The 22,750-nt window shown below is 45.3% G+C and overlaps 1 protein-coding gene and 1 non-coding gene across 3 annotated transcripts; both read left to right on the top strand.

The window, feature by feature from the left end:
• The first annotated feature begins 1,604 nt into the window (after positions 1 to 1,604).
• On the top strand, positions 1,605 to 17,286 carry aebp2 (AE binding protein 2). Of its 2 annotated transcripts, none has more exons than XM_041853685.2 (8): positions 1,605 to 2,238; positions 4,362 to 4,578; positions 5,024 to 5,131; positions 6,799 to 6,985; positions 7,477 to 7,601; positions 13,279 to 13,346; positions 15,023 to 15,136; positions 16,983 to 17,286. In XM_041853685.2, exons 1-8 carry the CDS (start codon positions 1,730 to 1,732, stop codon positions 16,993 to 16,995), a joined length of 1,341 nt encoding a protein of 446 aa, XP_041709619.1. In that variant the 5' UTR covers positions 1,605 to 1,729; the 3' UTR covers positions 16,996 to 17,286. The 2 variants fall into 2 exon arrangements, with proteins under 2 accessions (XP_041709619.1, XP_041709618.1); XM_041853684.2 differs by having other exon boundaries at positions 1,606 to 2,238; positions 7,459 to 7,601.
• Positions 17,287 to 19,043: 1,757 nt separating this feature from the next.
• LOC121543994 lies at positions 19,044 to 19,173 on the top strand. Its single transcript, XR_005996059.1, has one exon. It is a non-coding gene; the product is annotated as a small Cajal body-specific RNA 14 (non-coding RNA).
• The last annotated feature ends 3,577 nt before the right edge of the window (positions 19,174 to 22,750 follow it).

The raw sequence follows: 22,750 nt of genomic DNA, 5'->3' as shown, positions 1-22,750 counted from the left end.
CCCCCTCCCCCTCCTCGCTCTCTCCCCCCTCCCCCTCCCCCTCTCTCGCTCTCTTCCATCTCCCCCTCCCTCCCTCGCTCTCTCCCCCTCCCTCGCTCTCTCCCCCTCCCTCGCTCTCTCCTCCCTCCCTCCCTCACTCTCTCCTCCCTCCCCCCTCCTCCCTCTCTCCCTCCCTCGCTCTCTCCCCCCCTCCCCATCCCTCGCTTTCTCTCTCCCTCCCTCCCTCCCTCGCTCTCTCCCCCTCCCCCGCTCTCTCCCCCTCGCTCTCTCCCCCTCCCCCTCTCTCCCTCCCCTCTCTCCCTCCCCTCTCTCCCTCCCCCTCTCTCCCTCCCTCTCTCCCTCTCTCTCCCCCCTCTCTCCCTCTCTCTCCCCCTCCCCCTCGCTCTCTCCCCCTCCCCCTCCCTCGCTCTCTCCCTCCCCCTCCTCGCTCTCTCCCCCTCCCTCTCCCCCTCCGCTCTCTCCCCCTCCTCGCTCTCTCCCCCCTCCTCGCTCTCCCCCTCCCTCGCTCTCCCCCTCCCCCTCCCTCGCTCTCCCCCCTCCCCCCTCCTCGCTCTCCCCCTCCCTCGCTCTCCCCCCTCCCTCGCTCTCCCCCCCTCCCTCGCTCTCCCCCCTCCCTCGCTCTCCCCCCTCCTCGCTCTCCCCCCCTCCCTCGCTCTCCCCCTCCCTCGCTCTCTCCTCCCCCTCGCTCTCTCCTCCCCTCCCCCTCCCTCGCTCTCTCCCTCCCTCGCTCTCTCCCCCCTCCCCCTCCCTCCTCTCCTCCCTCCCCCTCCCTCACTCTCCTCCCTCCCTCACTCTCCTCCCTCCCCTCCCTCACTCTCCTCCCTCCCTCGCTCCCTCTCTCCCTCTCTCCTCGCTCTCTCCCCCTCCCCCTCCTCGCTCTCTCCCCCTACCCCCCCTCTCTCTCCCCCCCTCTCTCACCCCTCCCCCCCTCTCATCTCTCCCCTCCCCCATGCTGTGCCCATTTGCCAAACTTGGACAGACATTAGTAGCTATACTTCCACATGTTAATGAGGCTCTGAGTCTTTTGTGGGGCCGGTCTGTAGCACTCTGTGGATATGTGGGCCTGGTTCCATTCCACTCCTTCCACTAGTTCCTACCCTTTCCATGTCTCCTACCCTATAGTTCCTAATCCCTACCACTTTACGTATTTAGTATTTTATTAGGATCCCCATTAGCTACTCTTCTTGGGGTCCACTGAATATCAGTCAGTGCAGACATTCCATCAAGTTCCAGCAATGGAGACCAACATGCACTGGACATAGGAATGGTCTCTTGAATGGCAATGCCTGTACTTGAATAATCCATCACGTGGTCATGGTCTCCTACCTTACTTTTACAACAGAATAAGGCCTGGAGGTCATGAAGAAATTAAAATATCTGTTTTGATGAATTTGCATTAAAGTCTTAATGCAAAAACATAATTACACAGGCTAGGCCTACTAATATAATTGAGCACAGGTATGGTGGTAAGAATTGTCTAGATTTATGACTGAAATGTGTTAATGGGTGATGATTGACATAATTTAAAGTGAAATATTAGGGCCAATATAACAATAGTTCTCTGGAACACGTGGAACGGTTCACAATGCAGGGGACTACGTCATGGTTATGCCTCCTCCCCTCGCGCCCGGGTTGAACACCCGTGGTGAAACAACGCATGCGATTGGGAGAAAGAACCAACTTTGTGGGGTAGCCTACAACACAAAATAGCTTACTAAGCGCTGTGAACATGGCTGCAGTTACAACTAACGGTACCGAACAAGACTCCACACCGGCAAACGAGCAAAATGGAACATTGGACAAGGGAGAAAACGGGAATAAGAAGCAGGGCCCTACAGACTCGAAACAGGAACCGGGTGACAATGACGACGAAACAGAAATGGACGTGAGCAACGGAGACAGTAAAGAGCAGAAGCCTTCAGTCGCACCAGAAGTCGCCAAAGAATCTGTTTTACCCACGGAAAACGGTAACAAAGAAGAAGAACCGGCCTGTGAACTGCCTGAACCGGTTAAAACTCCCGTGGAGGGAATCCCTACGAGCAGCACCGAAACCGGTGAGAGCATTGTGGAGCTGAAACAAGAACAAAGAGAGGAGAGCGTGTCCTCGCCTCCCAGCTCCGACAAGACCAAAAGCGAGGAATCCACGGAGAAAACCGACCACGGTATCAAAAGACGGGCCAGTGTCGAGATATCATCCTCGGATGGAGAACCTCTCAGTCGAATGGATTCGGAAGACAGGTCTGTGGATTAATAATACCCAACCAAATGTTGACTACAAAGGAGCGCAACAATGTTGCCCGCCCACTCCAACAATGATAAAATTTTGATAAGATGTGTACGTTTGTGATCAAGCTACATTGTTACAAGTTGCACACACTATCCTTGCAATTATGTAGCGTGGCGTGATATCTCCGTCACTTTGTCTTTTGCCAAACAGCAGTTTAACATAACAATCAGGTTTGTTTTGGTACAATGCATCAGCACCCAATGCGCAACGATGCGTTATGGACAGTTGACAACAGAGAACATTTGGGTCCATGCATAGTTTTAACCGATAGTTGAATAGGCCTAGGTTTGCCTTTAGTTTACAATGGAGTGGTTCCACGCTGCACGTACACCCGCATCTGGACATAATGTCCATGTATGGCCAGCATTGCCACTTGGCCACCACGATGCTAATTGTGTAATGACGTGGCTGCTTTGAAACCATGGTCAAAAAGAGAGACCAGCAATATTAACATTTCACAGACTTGATTTTATCTTGTGAACAAATTCAGTGAGTTAAGTAAGATATTCCAAGTGGGCATGTATCTGTGAAAACCGTTTGGTGAAAGTCCCATGAGTAATTTCAGAAGTGGAGCACTGAGACAAAGAAAATAATCACTCACTACAAAGCCAACCAAGAGGACCCTGCTTTCATGTGAAGGGTGGTGTTTAGGCACAGAGCTACTTCTAACATACACCAACAGATGTGCCAAGTGGGTCAGTGTGGTCACCACAACGCTTCATCACCTTCTAGTTGGTTTGGCTGGGTGACTGTAGTTACAGGATGCCTGTGTTGAAATGAGTCCTTTACACACACAGGTTCTCATGCATATGAGTGAATCACACAAGTCTTTCTGAGCTATTTAGATGTGTACCCAGAATTCCCCGTGACATTATGTGAAATGCGCAAGGTGGAACTTCACTGAATCAGAACCACAAACTAGTGCAGAAGAGAGAGTGATAGAAATGAGTAATGGTATGTGCAACTCACTGCTCAATTCTCTTACAGTGTAACTGCAAATGATTTACTCAGGGTTGTTACGGCCCCTCCAAAGCAGTGAGTTTGCAGATATGATTCTCCACTTAACACTATGGAGAACTCCGGTTACGTGTGTGCATGTAATTGAACCTGACTCTTTGTGTGCCTGTAACAACAGAAGTCTGAACACACACAGAACTATAGCACTATGCAACAGTCCAGTGGTCCTATCAGCCATATACTAATACACATAGATCTACCCCTGCACACGCTGTCTGAATATCACTGGACTAACCAACATAAAAGAACTATACACATACAATTCTTATTCAAATGGAAGCAGAGAATCCAATGATTTCACACACCCCGATATCCACCCTTCTCCTTTTGCTTCTAGAATAGTGGAATTCCTTTCTGGATCCCGGCCACCTGTTGAGGGTAGCTAACTACAAGAAACCCAGTTACCACGCAAGCTCAAGTCCCTGTGTTCCAACAGGGCTACAGGAGCTGAAGTGTAGCATCTGAAGGAGAAAGGATCCCCCTTCTCTCTGTCCCCTTCTCCCCCTCTCCCGTCGTGTTGCTTTGTCTGGCCGGGGTAGAAAGGCCTGTAGTAAGGAAAGAAAGGAGGGAGTGAATAGAGGAGAGAGCCCTGCTGTTTGGGCAGCTGCACGGTCTCAATGTAACTTTTGTTCCCCTGCTGGCACTGAGGACCTCAGGAACAGAGCAGCTGGAGGCAGGCAGCCTTACGAGGTGTGTGTCAGGCAGTGGGTCACTTTCTCTTCATTCAGTCCAACATGGTAGCATTTATGAGTCACTAGTGCTGTCAGAGAAGCTTTGTGCGTGAGGACTGAGAGAGATACTTCTACGTCTATAATGGTATGAGATTAAAATCCGCTGTGACACCCTCACGTCCCTCCTTGTAGACTAGGCATACTTCACCTCCATATACCCCAGAGAAGTGGCACCGTCTGCAGAAGAGCAGTGTCGGCACACGCCATAAACACACTAAATCGCCATGATATTTTGACTGATGCTGCCCAAACCTGTGACTAGAACTATAAAACAAAAGATCTCTGTGCTGACCCCATCTCTCTCGCTGTCGCTCTCCCTTCCTCAGTATCAGCAGTACTCTGATGGACATGGAAAGCACAGCTTCCAGCGGGCGCTCTACACCTGCCATGATGAATGGGCACGGCCCTGGCACCGCCACCCCGTCGGTGGGTAAGGGCGTGGCATACACCTGCTGCTGGGACCAGTGCCAGCTCCTCTTTACCACCAGCCCAGACCTGGCCGAGCACATCAGGGGCGTGCACGTGGACGGACAACGAGGAGGGGTATGTTGTCGCTTTCCTACATCTTCTTCTCTGTCCTGCCTGCCCACCATCTTCTATCCTCTTCTTCCTACACCTCCTAGTTGTATGCCTCCATTCCTCTTCTCCTCCACCACAACCCTGTCTTCAAAATATCAATCCCTCCTCCTCTTCTCCATCTTGAAGATAATCCAAACATCCTGTGATAAACTAACTCCAGATGAATAGTACTGCTGTACATTATAGATGCTGGCTGGGGGAGAGAGAGAGAGAGAGAGCGAGATGCTTAATCTAAAAATGGTCTGTCATTGAATTTACATATGAAATGTCTTTCTGCGAACTACTACAATTCTCTAGGAAAGTAGGAGTTTGTAGGACATTTCGTTTCTTACATTGCATCTTGGTTAACTCATAAGAGCTAGGTTGTGAAGATATGTGTGTGTGTAACAGTGTTGCTGGCCTCTCGCAGGTGTTTGTGTGTCTGTGGAAGGGCTGCAAGGTGTACAACACCCCGTCGACCAGTCAGAGCTGGCTCCAGAGACACATGGTCTCACACAGTGGAGACAAACCATTCAAGGTGAGAAAACACCCTATTTTCTTCAATTTTCCTGTTCGGTCGCTCGCTCGCTCACTATCCCTTCAATGTCACACACATGCCATCAAAAGCACTGACTCTGCAAACCACATCCTCATGTCACATACAGTGCCTTCAAAGTATTCATACCCCTTGACTTATTCCACATTTTGTTGCGTTACAGCCTGAACTAAATATCAATCAAATCGTTTTCTCTCTCTCACATCTACGCACAATACGCCATAATGACAAAGTGAAAACATGTTTTTAGAAATTTTAGCAAATGTATTGAAAATTAAATGCAGAAATATCTAATTTACATAAGTATTCACACTCCTGAGTCAATACATGTTAGAATCACCTTTGACAGCTGTGAGTCTTTCTGGGTAAGTCTCTAAGAGCTTTGCAAACCTGGATTGTACAATATTTGCATATTTCCCCTTTTAACAAAAAAGAAAAAGTCTCCAAGTTCTGTCAAGTTCGTTGTTGATCATTGCTAGACAGCCGTTTTCAAGTCTTGCCATAGGACTAGGATGTTGTATATATGTATATATATATATAACATCCTAGTCCTTACCGATAACAAGCATACCCATAACATGACGGGCGGCAGGTAGCTTAGTGGTTAAGAGCGTTGTGCCAGTAACCGAAAGGTCGCTGGTTCTAATCCCCGAGCTAACTATGTGAAAAATCTGTCGATGTGCCCTTGAGCAAGACACTTAACCCTAATTGCTCCTGTAAGTCGCTCTGGATAAGAGCGTCTGCTAAATGACTAAAATGTAATGCAGTCACCACCATGCTTGAAAATATGAAGTGGTACTTAGTGATGTGTTGGATTTGCCCCAAACATAACGCTTTGTATTCAAGACAGAAGGTTAATTTCTTTGCCTCATTCAATGTCTGCTTTTATTATTTTTACCCATCTACCAATATGTGCCCTTCGTTGTGAGGCATTGGAAAACCTCAATGGTCTTTGTAGTTGAATCTGTGTTTGAAATTCACTGCTCGACTGAGGGACCTTACAGATAATTGTGTGTGGGGTACAGAGATGAGAGTCATATTATTGCACACAGAGTGAGTCCATGCATCTTATTATGTGACTTGTTACGGACATTTTTACTCCTGAACTTATTTAGGCTTGCCATAACAAAGGGTTTGAGTACTTATTGGCAAGACATTCCCACTTTTCATTTTTAATTAGTAAACATTTCTAAAAACATAATTCCACTTGGACATTATGGGGTATTGTGTGTAGGCCAGTGACACAAAATCTCATTTTAATCAATTTTAAATTCAGGCTGTAACACAACAAAATGTGGAAAAAGTCAAGGGGTGTGAATACTTTCTGAAGGCCCTGTACCTACTGTATATACATGTCATGCGCTGTAGATTGATTCTTATGATCTCCAAGACAAGAATATTCTAACACAGTACACATCTGTCACACGCTATCCTGTGTAACGCTAATACATGATATTATATATTGAATCTTTCCATTGAACAGTGCTTCTATACTCAGGCCTACTTTAGTATTGAAAAGGAAATCACCTAGATTTCATCAAATAGAAAGACCAATACTATTATTATATATGTAAGTGCTGTTGTATAAGCTGTCTACTGTTGAATCTACTAGTCTGTATTCTCACCAGTGTTGTCTCTATCTCTGTCAGTGTGTGGTGGGGGGCTGCAATGCCACGTTTGCCTCCCAGGGGGGGCTAGCGCGCCACGTACCCACCCACTTCAGCTCGCAGAGCTCCAACAAGCTGGCCAATCAGGCCAAGATGAAGGAGGATTCACCTTCGAAGGCGGGGCTTAACAAGAGACGGAAACTCAAGAACAAACGCAGGAGGTCTTTACGTACGTATCCGAGAAACACACACGCACATATAAACACACACAGCATATGTTTTACTATCCTTGTGGCGACCTAAAAATTGATTTCCATTAAATCCTAACCATAATTTTAACCCTAATTTTAACTGTAAACCTAACCCCTAAACCTAAAATGGCCTCTGGGATTTTTGGCATTTCTGGTACCCACGAGGATGATAATACAAGCGCACGCAAGCATGCGTGCACCCACAAATGCAACCATGTATGCACACACACACACAGATATGCACGCACACACTCAATCATACAATCAATCACCCAATCATGTACTCACTGGTCAGGTTGCCTGGCATTCAAACCAAGCGTCTTAACCAATCGGGTGGTGGGAAACGTTTTGATGATCAATATCTACGAGGGTCAGATCCATCTGATTGGCTAATCCCCTCTGACCGCTGACCTATGAACCTCAGTTTAATGCTCCCCCTCTCTCACCCCAGTGTGTTCTGTCCCTCCAGCACGACCTCACGACTTCTTTGATGCTCAGACCATGGATGCTATCAGACACCGGGCCATCTGCCTCAACCTGGCTACGCATATAGAGAGCCTGGGCAACGGACACAGTGTGGTGTTTCACAGCACGGTTAGTAATAGTATACACACTCCCACATACAATCACCATCGTCTTCCACAGCATGGTCAGTGATCCAGCTGCAGCAGACCATGCATGGTCCTGCACACACGCTGTACTTCACTGTTCAGACAGCAGAGGGCAAAACAGACCTACACTATTACAGTCTCAGCTGTGCAGAGTAGTCATTTAAAAAAACAACGTTTATTTAAGCAGGGAGTCCTGCTGAGACCACAGTCTCTTTCGCAGATGAGCCCTGCATGAACACATCAATACACAACCATTACACTATTATACATATCTATCTATATACACTTCAATTACACAGTATTTGAAAAGTAAACACAAAAAGCAAAATGCGATCATATGAAACAAACACGTTCTTCAGTAAAAAGGCCCTCTAACATCTGCCTGAATTGCTCTAGAGGCACCAACTCTTAACTTTAAGGACTTTGGAGATTATTCCACATGAGGCGCAAAAAAACTAAAAGCAGATTTATCTAATTCGGTGGAGATTGAAGGGTTAGCCATCACTGAGTCCGAGTCTGGTAACTTGTACGTCTAAAGGTTAACAATGAGGTAAGGTGTGACAGGAATGTATGCAAGAGGGCTATATAGACAAAAAAAGAGCGCAATGCATCGATCTACGAGACTTCACGGAGGGCCAGCCTACTTTCTGATACAAAATGCAATGATGTGTACTGAACCTATCGCCTGTAATAAAGCGCAATGCGCTATGATAAACTGCATCCAATGGCTTCAATACAGTGGCAGCTGCATTCATGTAGACGATATCGCCATAGTCAATAACGCGAATGAAAGTTGACTGAATGATTTGTTTTCTGCTATTTAACGAAAGACAGGACCTGTTCCTATATAAGAAGCCTATTTTTTTCTTAATTTCTGAACTTATTCATCAACATGCTTTTTGAAAGATAGCTTTTCGTCAATCCAGATGCCCAGATATTTATAAGCGGGACATGATCAATGAGGGCACCATCCAAAGTACTAGGGCTGTAACTGTCCATCAAACCCACGGTTCGGTATGTGTTGCGATTTTGGGGTCACGGTTCAGTTTCGGTGCAGCAGGAAAATGAAATGCCATTCACAATATTCCTGGCATTCTGTTGTGACAGGATTATTATGTTGGTCCTCACAAGTTTCCACTCTGATGCTGCATTTGTCACCATCTGGGAGGTGGGAATTGACAAGTTAAGAAGTAATAAATACCAGTTGGATGCATTAATGTAATTTGAACTCCTTCAGAAACGCCAGTGGCTAATGGTCAACAAGCTGCATCGACCATCAACTTAAAGTACAGCTATCATGCTTGTAAAAATAAAAAACCACAATAGATTGCTTTTTATAAATGTTCTGTTGTTGAATTTAACTGCCAAATGCTATTAGAGGCCATTTCCTTAGTAGGTGACGTCAGAGGTCATCATGTGGGAGAAGTGCGTGCTCCAGATGATAGACGAGTTTCCCACTAGTTAGTACCAGTTGGAGGGCCATTCAAGTGGATTTTTCCCAGTCGTATGTGGTAACTTCCCACTTGGTTACGAACACACCATGACACTGTCTCCTTCAGTGCCAGATGTGCAGTTGTGACTCATGTCTGTAGCACGGTACATCTCCCACTCCAGGGTACACTGTTAAGTAAGCGCAACACCGTGTGCGTTGGTCAATTGATTCTAAACTTTGTCTTTGGCTTGCTTATAGAGAGCGGGGACTACCGGTTTGCTTAAATGGGCGCAAGAGGGAAGTTTGTAACGTGGCTCAAGCACTTTCACAAGGTGCTGAAACCCCCTATTCTCAATCACAGTGAATGGGTGCATATCCGTGGTTATAAAGCAAAGACTGTAAAAATATAAACACCTACCTATCGCTCTTGTAATTTCTTTGGCCCGGTCAGAATCAACTGCCAAGGAATGCTTGAATGCTCTTTCCATCTCTGTTGTAATCTGCTGGGAAGACAAAATATTCCCAAACTGGAGATTTAAACGATGATTGAGGATCCTCAAATTCTGGTTTATCGACCTCACCATCGTACAGAACTAGTTCCCGGCTGTGCCTCACAAAATGGCAGTTTGAAATACGCCAATTAAGGTTAGAATTTTGATTGCAACGTGCGCATAGGCGCTAGTTTTAACGGAATAGCCTGAAATGTTTGTCTTTAGCTCAGATTTACTCGCAGCGTAGGCATAGCCTAAAGACACAGTATTTTTATTTTGTAATATTTGTTGTTTTTATGTATTCAGTCGGGTTCCGTGCGAACTGAACCGAGGTCCCTGAACCGACCGGTTCGGTACGAATAAGTGTACCATTACACCCCTACAAAGTAAGTATGCATAAATCATCCGATGGTCCTCTGTAGCTCAGCTGGTAGAGCACGGCGCTTGTAACGCCAAGGTAGTGGGTTCGATCCCCGGGACCACCCATACACAATAAAAAAAATAATTTAAAAAATAATGTATGCTCGCATGACTGTAAGTCGCTTTGGATAAAAGCGTCTGCTAAATGGCTTATTTTTATATATTTTTAATGTGATTTGGAAAATAACATGTACTTGGTTTTGCCTGCGTTAAGTACCAAATGTCAGTTCAACAACGGCTTTCTGCAGAGCAATAGAGGCAGATTGTCACTCTGACAAAGCCTGGTCAGCTGTGGGGTCAATAGCATACACCACAGTGTCATCTGCATACAGGTGAAAGTTGTTTTTAACAGAAAAAACTATATTGTTCATGTGAAAATAACCGGACCAAGAATCGATCCCTGTAGGACACCCTTTGATATGTCAAGAAAACCTGATTTAGCACCATCAGTAAATACACACCGTGTTCTGTCCTATATGTCACTTTTTGGGTGACCGGACCAAATTCACATATAGAAATGTGAGTTATAGATCTGTAATTCTCATTGAAAGCAAGTCGAAGAAGGGTACATCTGTTCTACGTGCTTTATTTCTATGCTTCCCGTTCTTACGTTTAGTTTTTTGCATCTAACTTTCAGTTTTGTACAACTGCTTCAAACAACTGAAAATACAATATTTATGTAAAATATATTTCACAGTGGTTTAGCTAGTACAATGATTCTCTACACTTTACTCCCATGCCACTTTAATTAATCTGCTAATAAAGGAACTGAAATTAGGCAAACTTTCTGCATAGTGCATCTTTAAATCATTTTCAAACCAGCTACACGTAGCCTGGTCCAGGCCAATTGATGAAAACCTCTGAATATGTAATGAGTGAAACACACTATCGAAGGCTTTAGACAGGTCAACAAAAAGGTCTGCACAGTGTTTCTTCTTATCCAAACAATTAAGAACATAATTTAAAACCAACGAAGTAGCAGAGATGGTGCCATAACCTGGTTTGAAACTTGACTAGTTTACATTTAAGTGATAATGCCAGAGAAGCCGGTGTTTGTAGGATATATTGGCACGGGTGTTGTTAGGACCAAGACCAAGTCGAGGGCCGGCAAACCGTGCCAATATATCCTCCAAGCACCGGCTTCGAGGGCATTATCACTTGTATACAACGGGTTACCAACATATTAAAATGATTGACATATTTTCATAAACGTTATTTTGATGAATTTATTCATACTATTTCATCCTTCCACAAGATATAGTCCCGACACTAATACTAGTAAAGGCCCAGTGCACTACTTTGTGAATTATTATTATTATTTTCCATAGGCTGTGCCTGGCTGGGCTGATTGCACAGTGAGATGGAACAGAGAAAATAGGCATTTCAACGTCATAGCTTTAGCCGGTGGTAACTTATGGAATAAACACCGTCTGGAATGCTGTTTTAACCCAGCAGCATCCAGGATTTAGACCCACCCGTTGTATAATTAGAATACATTTCTTATTTAAAAAAATATTTATTGAGTATTTACCAAAGGTTCTATAATTTTTGCAAGGCAAGAGAGTTTGGAAATGGGGCGCTAATTATTTAGGTCACACTCGTCACCACTTTTTGAAGGGGGAGTATGTGGGCCGCTTTCCAGACTCTGGGGATGGCACCAGAAATAATTGTAAGTTAAAATGTGTGTTAAAGATTCTGCAATCAGAGGAGCAGAAAGCTGCAGCAAGAAAGGATCAAGTAAATCAGCCCAGTGGATTTTTTTTTTACATCAATCTTGCGCAAAGCATCTAGCACATCACATGTAGAAAGTTGTTGAAATTAAAACAGATTCACTAAAAGTTGACGGAACTTCCATTGAGCCAACTAGAGGCCGGGAGAGGGGCAGGCAGTCGACTGGCTGACCAGGGTCAATTAAACCACCATTTATTTCACATAAAAAGCCTGCTGAGATTAAATGCTGATTTAAAAGCATCACTTGCTTAGGCAGGGAAGGAGAGGAATTTTCACGCTTCAGTGCATGAACTGTTTTCCAAAGTTGACGACTCACCAGCAGAATCTGGTTTAAACTCTCATGAGTTAATGTGTGCAGTGTAAGGCCTGCTGAAAATGAAGGGCCCAGCCAGGGAATAACACTGACTCCCATGCCCCTTTTAATTAAACTGCTAATAAAGGAACTGCCAGCAACCCTCCCACGAAACACACACACACTGCTCACTGCTCTGACGTACATGCCAGAGTCCAGACCCATCCAGGCCTGTTGTTGGAGCCGCTTAAAAAACAGACCTCTTCACCTCCCTCCAGCCTGTCTCCTCCCTCACTCCTCCATCCTCCATCTCTCCCCTATACAAGCAGTTGGAGTGCTTCTACCAGTTGCATCACAGAGAGAGAAAGCGAGAGCGGAGGGACCCAGCAGTTGCCTGACGACTCAAACTGAATTCTTCCGCTGCTCTGTTCACTTCATACTTCAGTCTGAAACTGCCATCATTGAAGTTGTTTGTGGTGATGTCAAAGTGAGGGGTGTTGTACAAAACAAAGTAATCAGCGATTGGATTGTCTCTAATCAATCAGAGTATCAAAGCCAATGATTAATTTTCGAAACACTGCTTTACCCGCGTGTGTTCTGGCTCTGGCCCAACCCATCGGTTTTTGGGACCAATCAGAATGGTTAGAATGTGTTTGCGTTCTAGAAATCGTCTGGGAGGTACTCTGATCCAGACTCATTGCGGAGAAGAAATTAACGTCCGTGGGCGTGGTGTAGCATTTGGCTGGAGCAAGGACATTGGGTAGCCAGGCAAACCCAGCAGGCCTTGTCTAAGCCAAAGCAATCAGCAGATAAAACCGTGGGAGAGAGTCTAGTGTGCCGTCTTTTCCTACTTGACACGGTGTGTGTGTGTGTGTGTGTGAACGCACACATCCATCTGTGTGTTTCTAAAGATAAAGAGCACTCCTAGTCTTCACCTTGGTCCAGGGTCATACACTCACTCACTGTGGAATGCACTAACGTCATTCAGGGAGCTGTATTGTTCCTACCACACAGGGTGTGTATATGTTTAGCGGCTGGACTGGCGTCTTCAGGCCAGTGAGGTAACAGTGTTAGTCTGCAGAGTGGGAGGGAGGACAGATTGAGTCTGGCTCAATTAGACTGGAGCCAGGTGTCTGATTCCTTTACTGACCTGACATCAGCATCATGCCTTTGGTTAGGGATGGTGGGTGTGTCTCTAAAATATCTCTCCAGTATGACCTCAACAACAATGTGTTGTTTTCCAATGTCTCTGTTACTGGGTGGTGTCTTACCTCTCTTCTTCTTCTGTCTCTAGGTAATAGCGAGGAGGAAGGAAGATTCTGGGAAGGTTAAAGTCCTCCTCCACTGGACTCCAGAGGACATGTGAGTTGCCGTCTTCCTCTCCTCCCCACATCCTGTTCTTCATCTCTCTCCTGTTAGCAGACACGGGGCCACTGTCCTCCTCTCTCTCCTCTGTACTACTGGCAGGAGGCAGGCAATCACACGTCACCCCACTGACCCCCACCACCACACACACAGGAGCATACCTAGGTTAGCGTCTCTTCCATCCAGAAGGGTCAGTGATCTGGATGAGTTGACTCGTCTTGTGGGAGCTACCCTGTGATCTCTCTCTCCATCCTTTCATCCCTCTCTAACTCTTTCTCTGTTCCTTTGGTGTACTCCCATAGGCTAATTTTGATCAGTGGCCCAGTTCAGGAGAGGAAAGCATTAATGACCAAGTGCTCCCCTGTGTCTTTCCCCCTGACTATCATACCAGCTATCATAACCAGCTACGTGCATTTCAGACTGGAATATTGTAAATTAGCTAGCTAGGTAGTTAGCATACTATATTATCAGGGAAATTCTTGAAGGGAAGGAGACAAGGAGAGGAAGCCACTTCAGACTATTGAGCTGCAGCCCTGTGTAGCCCTATTCCTCCTCAGACCTCAGCCATTAGTCTCTCAGCCAGAGGAGATGAGGAGAGGAAGCCACTTCAGACAATTGAGCTGCAGCCCTGTGTAGCCCTACTCCTCCTCAGACCTCAGCCATTAGTCTCTCCCCAGAGAGCTCATCTCAGATAGAAACAACCTTCTGGGTCAAGAAACAGGCTAAACGCCAAAACGACTCTTGCTTTCGTGGTACATGTCCAAAATAAACCTCTCTTTGGAATATTAGTTGTTGTTTCGGGGATTTGGATGAAGAAGGGAGGAGGAGGAGGAGGAGGAGACGTATTGCAGCACTCGTTTCAGAAGCTGTGAGAGTGTTTTGGTTGAGAGTTAGATATGTCTCTCTAAGGACCATGTTGCTGTAAACACCACCGTCACCCACACTACCATGGAGAATGTCGAACAGATGTTATTGTAGTCACTCCTAGCACTCCGCTACAGAGCTGCAGCAGCAGCACCCTATGTGTACACAGTCCACTGTGCGGTGAGCATTGTATTTGTTGTGATTAAACCGTAACAGGAGACAGCTGAGGCCTTCCCCTCTCTCTCCTAGCATGTTATTGGGTGCTTTTCTGCAGTTTTGGGTTCATCCCTTTGCAAGGGTATGGTCCCCTCTCACCTCTCCATTTCTTTATCACCACTCTCTCTTCTCCTTTCACCCACTATCCAACCCTCTTTCTTCCTTTCCTTTCCTCCCCCTAGGGCTTTCATCTGCCCCTCTCTGAATCTGTGATCTATAGCCAAGCAGTCTGCTAATGATGAACCAAGCACTGCTCATTCACATCTCCCCCACATCCTCTCTCTGTTCGTTCATTGGGGTGCTTTCCTGGTGACGCACACAGTGACGGCTGTAGCAGGAGTAGAGGAGCCCAGTACTGGCATTGATCCTCTCCCATTGTTTCCCACGGATAACACCTAAATACACTGTTAGACAAGCGCTTTAGGAAGCATGCATATGTACCAATGCAATCTCCTCTTAACCCATTTCTGTTGGATGCCAGTCAGACACCAGCTTAGAGAGGCAACGGTGCCAATTGCAAGACTGGATTTGTACAGACTGTGTCATCTCTTCCCCCTCTCTCTCCATCTCGCTCACTCGCTCTCCCTCTCCAGACTACCTGATGTGTGGGTGAATGAGAGTGACCGGCCGCAGCAGAAGACCAAGGTGGTCCACCTCTCCCAGCTGCCCCAGGACACACACGTACTGCTGGACCCCAACATATACAGGTGTGTGCGCTGAAGGGGGGGGGCAGCAATCTTGAGGCAGAGACCATTAGGGCTAATCATTAACTCTCCAAATAGTGTGTGTGCGTGCCTGCGGACGTGCACATAACTCAAACTTTGGTTGACTCACAACAACAACAATGTGAGCGTAGCTACCACAGCCAGTGTGTTTCCCTAGACCCAGTACTGGCCCAGTGATCCCTGTGGGCCAGTGCTACTCTGTGTTTACCAAGCTAATGAATGAAGGCTGCAGTCTGCCTGTAATAGATGGCCATGCAGCACAGAGCTAAATATGAACGCCCTATGGCTTTGAAGAGATGGATGGAGATATGTGATCCTGAACCCCATGTCGGCCTTGCATGTGAATGCCTGCTGCTTTGAGTTTGTTGTACCTAGAACTAAAATCTCTTTCCTCCTAAGATTTTCCTCTCTTTTATTCTTACAAGCAGTGTTGTAAATGCTTTATAGGCAAAGTGAAGAACGTATGGGTCCCTGAAGAATGCCCCCCCCCCCCCAGTGGTGTAAAGTACTTAAGTAAAAATACTTTAAAGTACTACTTAAGTCATTTTTGGGGGTATCTGTACTTTACTTCACTACATTCCTAAAGAAAATAATGTAACATTTTCCCTGACACCCGAAAGTACTTGTTACATTTTGAATGGATAACAGGACAGGAAACTGGTCCAATTCACACACTTATCAAGAGAACATCCTGATCATCCCTACTGCCTCTGATCTGGCAGACTCATGAAACACAAATGCTTCATTTGTAAATTATGTCTGACTGTTGGTGTGCCCCTGACCATCCGTAAATTTAAAGAAACTATAAATGATTTATACTTTTACTTTTGATACTTAAGTATATCTTAGCAATTACATTTACTGTTGATACTTAAGTTTATTTAAAACCAAATACTTTTACTCAAGTAGTATTTTACTGGGTGACCCCTAACCCCTAATGCACTCACTGGCTCCTTGGCCTGTTTGTTTGTTTTCCAACACACATTCCTCCACTCTCCTCCTCCTCCCGCTCTGTCTCGTATGGGATGGTGAGAAGAGGAATCCTGACATGCCTGACATTCAGTAGGGTCAGATTATGATGTGTTGTCGTTAGGGTTAGGTTATGATTTGTGTGTCAGGAATAATCTGAGAAGTACAGCTTTCAAGATTCAGGAATGATGTAACTGCTATCTATTTCCCCACCAGGTGGCGCCAGTCGCTGTTGTCAGCCAGTAGAAAATACTACACTGTAGACCAGGGTTCTTCAATTCCGGTCCTGGAGGGCCGAAACACTTCTGTTTTTTATTTCTACCTGGTAGTTAATTGCACTCACCTGGTGTCCCAGGTCTGAATTAGCCCCTGATTAGAAGGAGAGGATGAAAAACAGAGGTGTTTCGGCCCTCCGGGACTGGAATTGAAGAACCCTGCTGTAGACGAAGCATTCCACCCCTTTCTTGACCCATCTCCCTCCCTCAATGCCATCTTGCATCTTGAGTGTTATCCCCTGCTGTTGACCCATCTGACCACTATAATACCAACCCTCTCACCACCAATACAGTGGCTACATAGCTGAGGGAAGTAGGGGTGCTGCAGCAGTCCCCTGATAAATCAGATTTATTTTCATTGAAAATATTTGTCTTCACAAAAGTTGTGCACTGGGCCTTTATTACTCCAGTATGAGCGTGTCCAGGGTTACAGACAGGCTTTGTTTTTGATGTGGTGGTCGGCGTCCTCCTATAATTACTTTAAATGCATGACTGTGGGTGGAGGTGGACCGTGTTAGGAGTCATGACATGCATACACAAGATGCATAACTGTAAACTAATGTAAAGTGCTGCTGTCGTTACAGGATGTTTTTCTAGAGACTAAGAAGGACCAATCAAAAGAGAGCCTGACGATGTCACCTCTCACAGGAAGTCCCTATCCTGTCTGGACAGGAGTGAAGACCAGAGATTTCAATACCTCTTTTATTTCCCCCTTTTTTCTTTTCATTTTCATTTGAACGTCAAATTCCTCCAAATGATGAAGTGAATTTAGAATGTGTTTTTAATTGTTTCTGAAAATACACTATGTACAGTAGTATGTGGACACCCCTTGAAATTAGTGGATTCTGCTATTTCAGCGACACCCATTGCTGACAGGTGTATAAAATCGAGCACACAGCCATGCAATCTCCATAGACAAACATTGGCAGTAGAAAGTCCTTACTGAAGAGCTCAGTGACTTTCAACGTGGCACCGTCATAGGATGCCACCTTTCCAACAAGTCAGTTCGTCAAATTTCTGCCCTGCTAGAGCTGCCCCGGTCAACTGTATGTGCTGTTATTGTGAAGTGGAAACGTCTAGGAGCAACAATGGCTCAGCTGCGAAGTGGTAGGCTACACAAGCTCACAGAATGGGAGTGCTTAAGATCACCATGCGCAATGCCAAGCGTCGGCTGGAGTGGTGTAAAGCTCGCCGCTATTGTACTCTGGAGCAGTGGAAATGCGTTCTCTGGAGTGATTAATCACGCTTCACCATCTGGCAGTACGACAGATGAATCTGGGTTTGGCAGATGCCAGGTGAACGCTACCTGCCAGAATGCATAGTGCCAACTGTAAAGATTGGTGAAGGAGAAATAATGGTCTCTGGCTGTTTTTCATGGTTTGTGCTAGGCCCCTTAGTTCCAGTGAAGGGAAATCTTAATGCTACAGCATACGATGACATTCTAGACGATACTGTGCTTCCAACTTTGTGGCAACAGTTTGGGGAAGGCCATTTCCTGTTTCAGCATGTCAATGCCCACGTGCACAAAGTGAGGTCCATACAGAAATGGTTTGTTGAGATCAGTGTGGAAGAACTTCACTGGCCTGCACAGTCCCCTGACCTCAACTCCATCGAACCTTTGGGATGAATTGGAACGCCGACTGCAAGCCAGGCCTAATCGCCCAACATCAGTGCCCGACCTCACTAATGCTCTTTATGGCTGAATGGAAACAAGTCCCCGCAGCAATGTTCCAACATCTAGTGGAAGGCTTTCCCAGAAGAGTGGATGCTGTTATAGCAGCAAAGGGGGGACCAACCAACTCCATATTAATGCCCATGATTTTGGAATGAGATGTTCGACAAGTAGGTGTCCTCATACTTTTGGTCATGTAGTGTAGGTGCTAAACATTTTAGCCATTTTGGGGGTGTTTTTGTATGTTTTAAGCTCGTAGTCTAGTTGTACTACCTAACAGCACAGTGACATGATGTTGTAGTGACCTACTCGCATTTGTAGAGAAACTTGTCTTTTGTAAATACTCCTGGAGATCGGTAATATATTTTTATACCTGGAAATTGTACTGTACTTTAGATGTTTTATTATTTCTGCTCCAACTGTAATAATTGTACATAATGCGATAGGAAAATAGTTTTGATGGACGATATCAATTACTACTTATTTCTTTAATGGCTGTGAAGTACACCCTGCTTCTGTCTGACACTAGCTAGGTCAATTGAACTGCTGCAGCTTCTGATAATGATGATGATGAAGTTGTAAGGCCTGTGTGTGTGTTTCTGTATGTTATCTTTGTGCTGCTGGCAATAGGCAAGTAATAACAGTATTATTAACCCCTCTCTCTCCAGTCGTCTGTCTGTCTGTCTAACTAACCTCTGCATGTTAGTGTCCACAGGGATTAGAGATAATCATGTTTAACTATACAGTAGGACTGTTCTTCACGGTCTGTCTGAACAGCTACCAGAGCGTGTGTGTGTAGAGGTCCATTATAACATGGGATCACAGGTCTTTTTGGAATAAAAATGTAAATAAAACCTATCGTCTCTTATAATTGCCCAAGTAGTGGCTTGGTGGACCAGTGGTTAAGACACAGCACTATGGACAAAAGGGTTGTAGGTTCGAATCCTGCATGGGTTGGACGTCTGTAGAGATTGTGGTTGTTCAGTTAAAATTGCAGTACTGTGCAGTGTACTGTTGACAATGACACCACAGATAGTGATACTGGTGCTCACCGACAGGACCTAGCAAGTTATTGGGCTCCCTGTGCGATGGTTCCATACACATTCTGTACTTTTCTGTGGTCCTGTGTGGCTCGGTTGGTAGAGCATGGTTCGCTCTCTCTGGCCTAGTTTGTGAGTGCTGTTCTGGGGTTATTCTCTAGCTGGTTCAGGCTGTGTACCAGGCCTTTGTGTGTGTGTGTTGATCCAGAGCAGGGCTGTTGTGGTGTTTGGGAGCCTGTAACAGGCTTGTTTGGGAGGAATGCGGGGGCAGCAGGCAGCAGTAGGGGCATCTGGGACTGATTTGCTGAGCAGATTTGTTGAGCAGATGCTGCGGACGGACCTAAGACACACCCAAGAAAAGTCATCCTTCAGCATCGGCTGTTTGTGTGTGTGTGTGTGTGCTTTGTTGAATGCATTTCATTTGGACAGGGATGTGATGCATGTCCGACACATGACTGTTCACAATGAACTGACTGCGTTGAGAAGTCAGATTAGGGAATGCTATTTACATCTAGGCCGAGTGCAACTGATAATTGGAATGATCAATGACCGCTGACATCACGTCTGGAATATTGAGGTATTGAACAACAAAACATTGATTAATAACATTAGCAATATCAGTCTACTCTGGGCCCTACAATAACATCATGAAGCCTCTAGGCTAGCGGTAATTTATGAAAGAAATTTGCCAACTGACAAGATCTGACGTTAGATTCAGAGAGGGAAAAAAGTTTCTGATCCCCTGCTGATTTTGTATGTTTGTCCACTGACAGAGAAATGATCAGTCTATAATTTTAATGGTAGGTTTATTTGAACAGTGAGAGACAGAATAACATCAAAAGAATCCAGAAAAACGCATGTCCAAAATGTTATAAATTGATTTGCATTTTAATTAGGGAAATAAGTATTTGACCCCCCTCTCAATCAGAAAGATGTCTGGCTCCCAGGTGCCTTTTATACAGGTATCGAGCTGAGATTAGGAGCACACTCTTAAAGGGAGTGCTCCTAATCTCAGCTTGTTACCTGTATAAAAGACACCTGTCCACAGAAGCAATCAATCAATCAGATTCCAAACTCTCCACCATGGCCAAGACCAAAGAGCTCTCCAAGGATGTCAGGGACAAGATTGTAGACCTACACAAGGCTGGAATGGGCTACAAGACCATCGCCAAGCAGCTTGGTGAGAAGGTGACAACAGTTCGTGCGATTATTCGCAAATGGAAGAAACACAAAATAACTGTAAATCTCCCTCGGCCTGGGGCTCCATGCAAGATCTCACCTCGTGGAGTTGCAATGATCATCAGAACGGTGAGGACTCAGCCCAGAACTACACGGGAGGATCTTGTCAATGATCTCAAGGCAGCTGGGGCCATAGTCACCAAGAAAACAATTGGTAACACACTACGCCGTGAAGGACTGAAATCCTGCAGCGCCCGCAAGGTCCCCCTGCTCAAGAAAGCACATATACACGCCCGTCTGAAGTTTGCAAATGAACTTCTGAATGATTCAGAGGAGAACTGGGTGAAAGTGTTGTGGTCAGATGAGAGCTCGATTTTGATATTTGGCATCAACTCAACTCGCCGTGTTTGGAGGAGGAGGAATGCTGCCTATGACCCCAAGAACACCATCCCCACCGTCAAACATGGAGGTGGAAACATTATGCTTTGGGGGTGTTTTTCTGCTAAGGGGACAGGACAACTTCACCGCATCAAAGGGACGATGGACGGGGCCATGTACCGTCAAATCTTGGGTGAGAACCTCCTTCCCTTAGCCAGGGCATTGAAAATGAGTCGTGGATGGGTATTCCAGCATGACAATGACCCAAAACACACGGCCAAAGCAAAAAAAGGAGTGGCTCAAGAAGAAGCACATTAAGGTCCTGGAGTGGCCTAGCCAGTCTCCAGACCTTAATCCCATAGAAAATCTGTGGAGGGAGCTGAAAGTTTGAGTTGCCAAACGTCAGCCTCGAAACCTTAATGACTTGGAGAAGATCTGCAAAGAGGAGTGGGACAAAATCCCTCCTAAGATGTGTGCAAACCTCGTGGCCAACTACAAGAAACGTCTGACCTCTGTGATTGCCAACAAGGGTTTTGCCACCAAGTACTAAGTCATGTTTTGCAGAGGGGTCAAATACTTTTTTCCCTCATTAAAATGCAAATCAATTTATAACATTTTTGACATGCATTTTTCTGGATTTTTTTGTTGTTATTCTAACTCTCACTGTTCAAATAAACCTACCATTAAAATTATAGACTGATCATTTCTTTGTCAGTGGGCAAACGTACAAAATCAGCAGGGGATCAAATACTTTTTTCCCTCACTGTATGTTAGTGTTACATGATCAATGTCATCTGGAGGTGACTGAAATCCATAGATATATGAATAGAAAGCAAACATTTGAAAACAGGTTATGCTTCCTCCGAAGTGCCAGATTCCTACTGAAAATGTATTGGATGAATCACTTCTTTATGAACCAGTATATTACTTGCTAGTTATCCAACAACTTTGACTTGCCGGGTACAAGTTGGGAAGGAAGAAGAAGGTTGTTGAAAAAGAGCCTTTCCAGATTTTTGGCTTTGACTAGTACTATCGAGATCAAGAATGTAGGTCTTATATCAAGAACAAAGACAATAATGTAGAACCCTAAAATTACTTCTGGGATCCTTTTCTCGGCCTCCATTCCAAATGGTTTCAAAATATGAATGCTGGCAGAAAGCATTCAGGGTTGAGTTAGTCTGAAACAGTTTCTTCTTTCTCCCTAGAAAGATTGTAGTCATTTCATTATTCTGTAACTATGGCTGTGGTGATAAGGTCAGCTGTGGTTTGCAGTAGCTTGCAATTTTAGAATAGTTATTGGGAAAAAGCAGGAGCCACATAATCCAGAGTGGTTTCGGGTGAGGGACAGTAGTCACGGTAGAGGATCTAGGCTAATGCAGACTCCAGCACATTGTGACATGCTGTAGCCTCTTGGAAGGCAAAGTGGTGGGCCAAACACGTGGCCCATTCTGTTTGGGTGTCACTGTCTTCATCGTCATGATTATAATCAGACTCATTTCATCAACAGACTGATTGATTCGCAGCTATCTGATGTGTAGGCTAACTGCTAACGCTATGTGTGTAGGATAAATCACTGAGAGAAGTCCTTTTTCGGTGATGTGCGTTTGACCTCCGCTTGAGGGATTCTCCCATGGCACCGTCATGCATGTCACATTTTGCGTGGTGTAAGGCTAGAAGCATGTATGGCAAGGCCTGTAACTTTTTTCTTTTCCAGTCTCTCTCGCACACACTCACATACATACGCACGCATGTTGCACCCACACACATATGCATGCACGCACACACACACACAAATTCATTATCTTTGGGATTTGATCATTAAGGGTATTTTTTACATAAGATTCACAAGCTCTGTGTTTTATCAAGCATATTGGATCTGATTAGCCAGCTGCTCCTAAATCATGATTTGGATAGGATGCTAGCGCAATACAGTCCAAGAACATTGTGTCGTTTAGCGATTGTGTTAAAAGAAATCTCATAAAAATGTTCTCCCTTTAAATCAGATTCTATCAAACTATTCCCCTATGGAAGGCGGACTGTTTGTAACTCTCCCATAGTTTAAAACCAACTTTGAGTAAGTGGT

The sequence above is a fragment of the Coregonus clupeaformis genome, chromosome 28 (genome assembly GCF_020615455.1).
Source record: "Coregonus clupeaformis isolate EN_2021a chromosome 28, ASM2061545v1, whole genome shotgun sequence".
Classification (NCBI taxonomy): Eukaryota; Metazoa; Chordata; class Actinopteri; order Salmoniformes; family Salmonidae; genus Coregonus; species Coregonus clupeaformis.
Note: the sequence above shows the minus strand (reverse complement) of the source record. Positions and strands in the feature narration are given on the sequence as shown.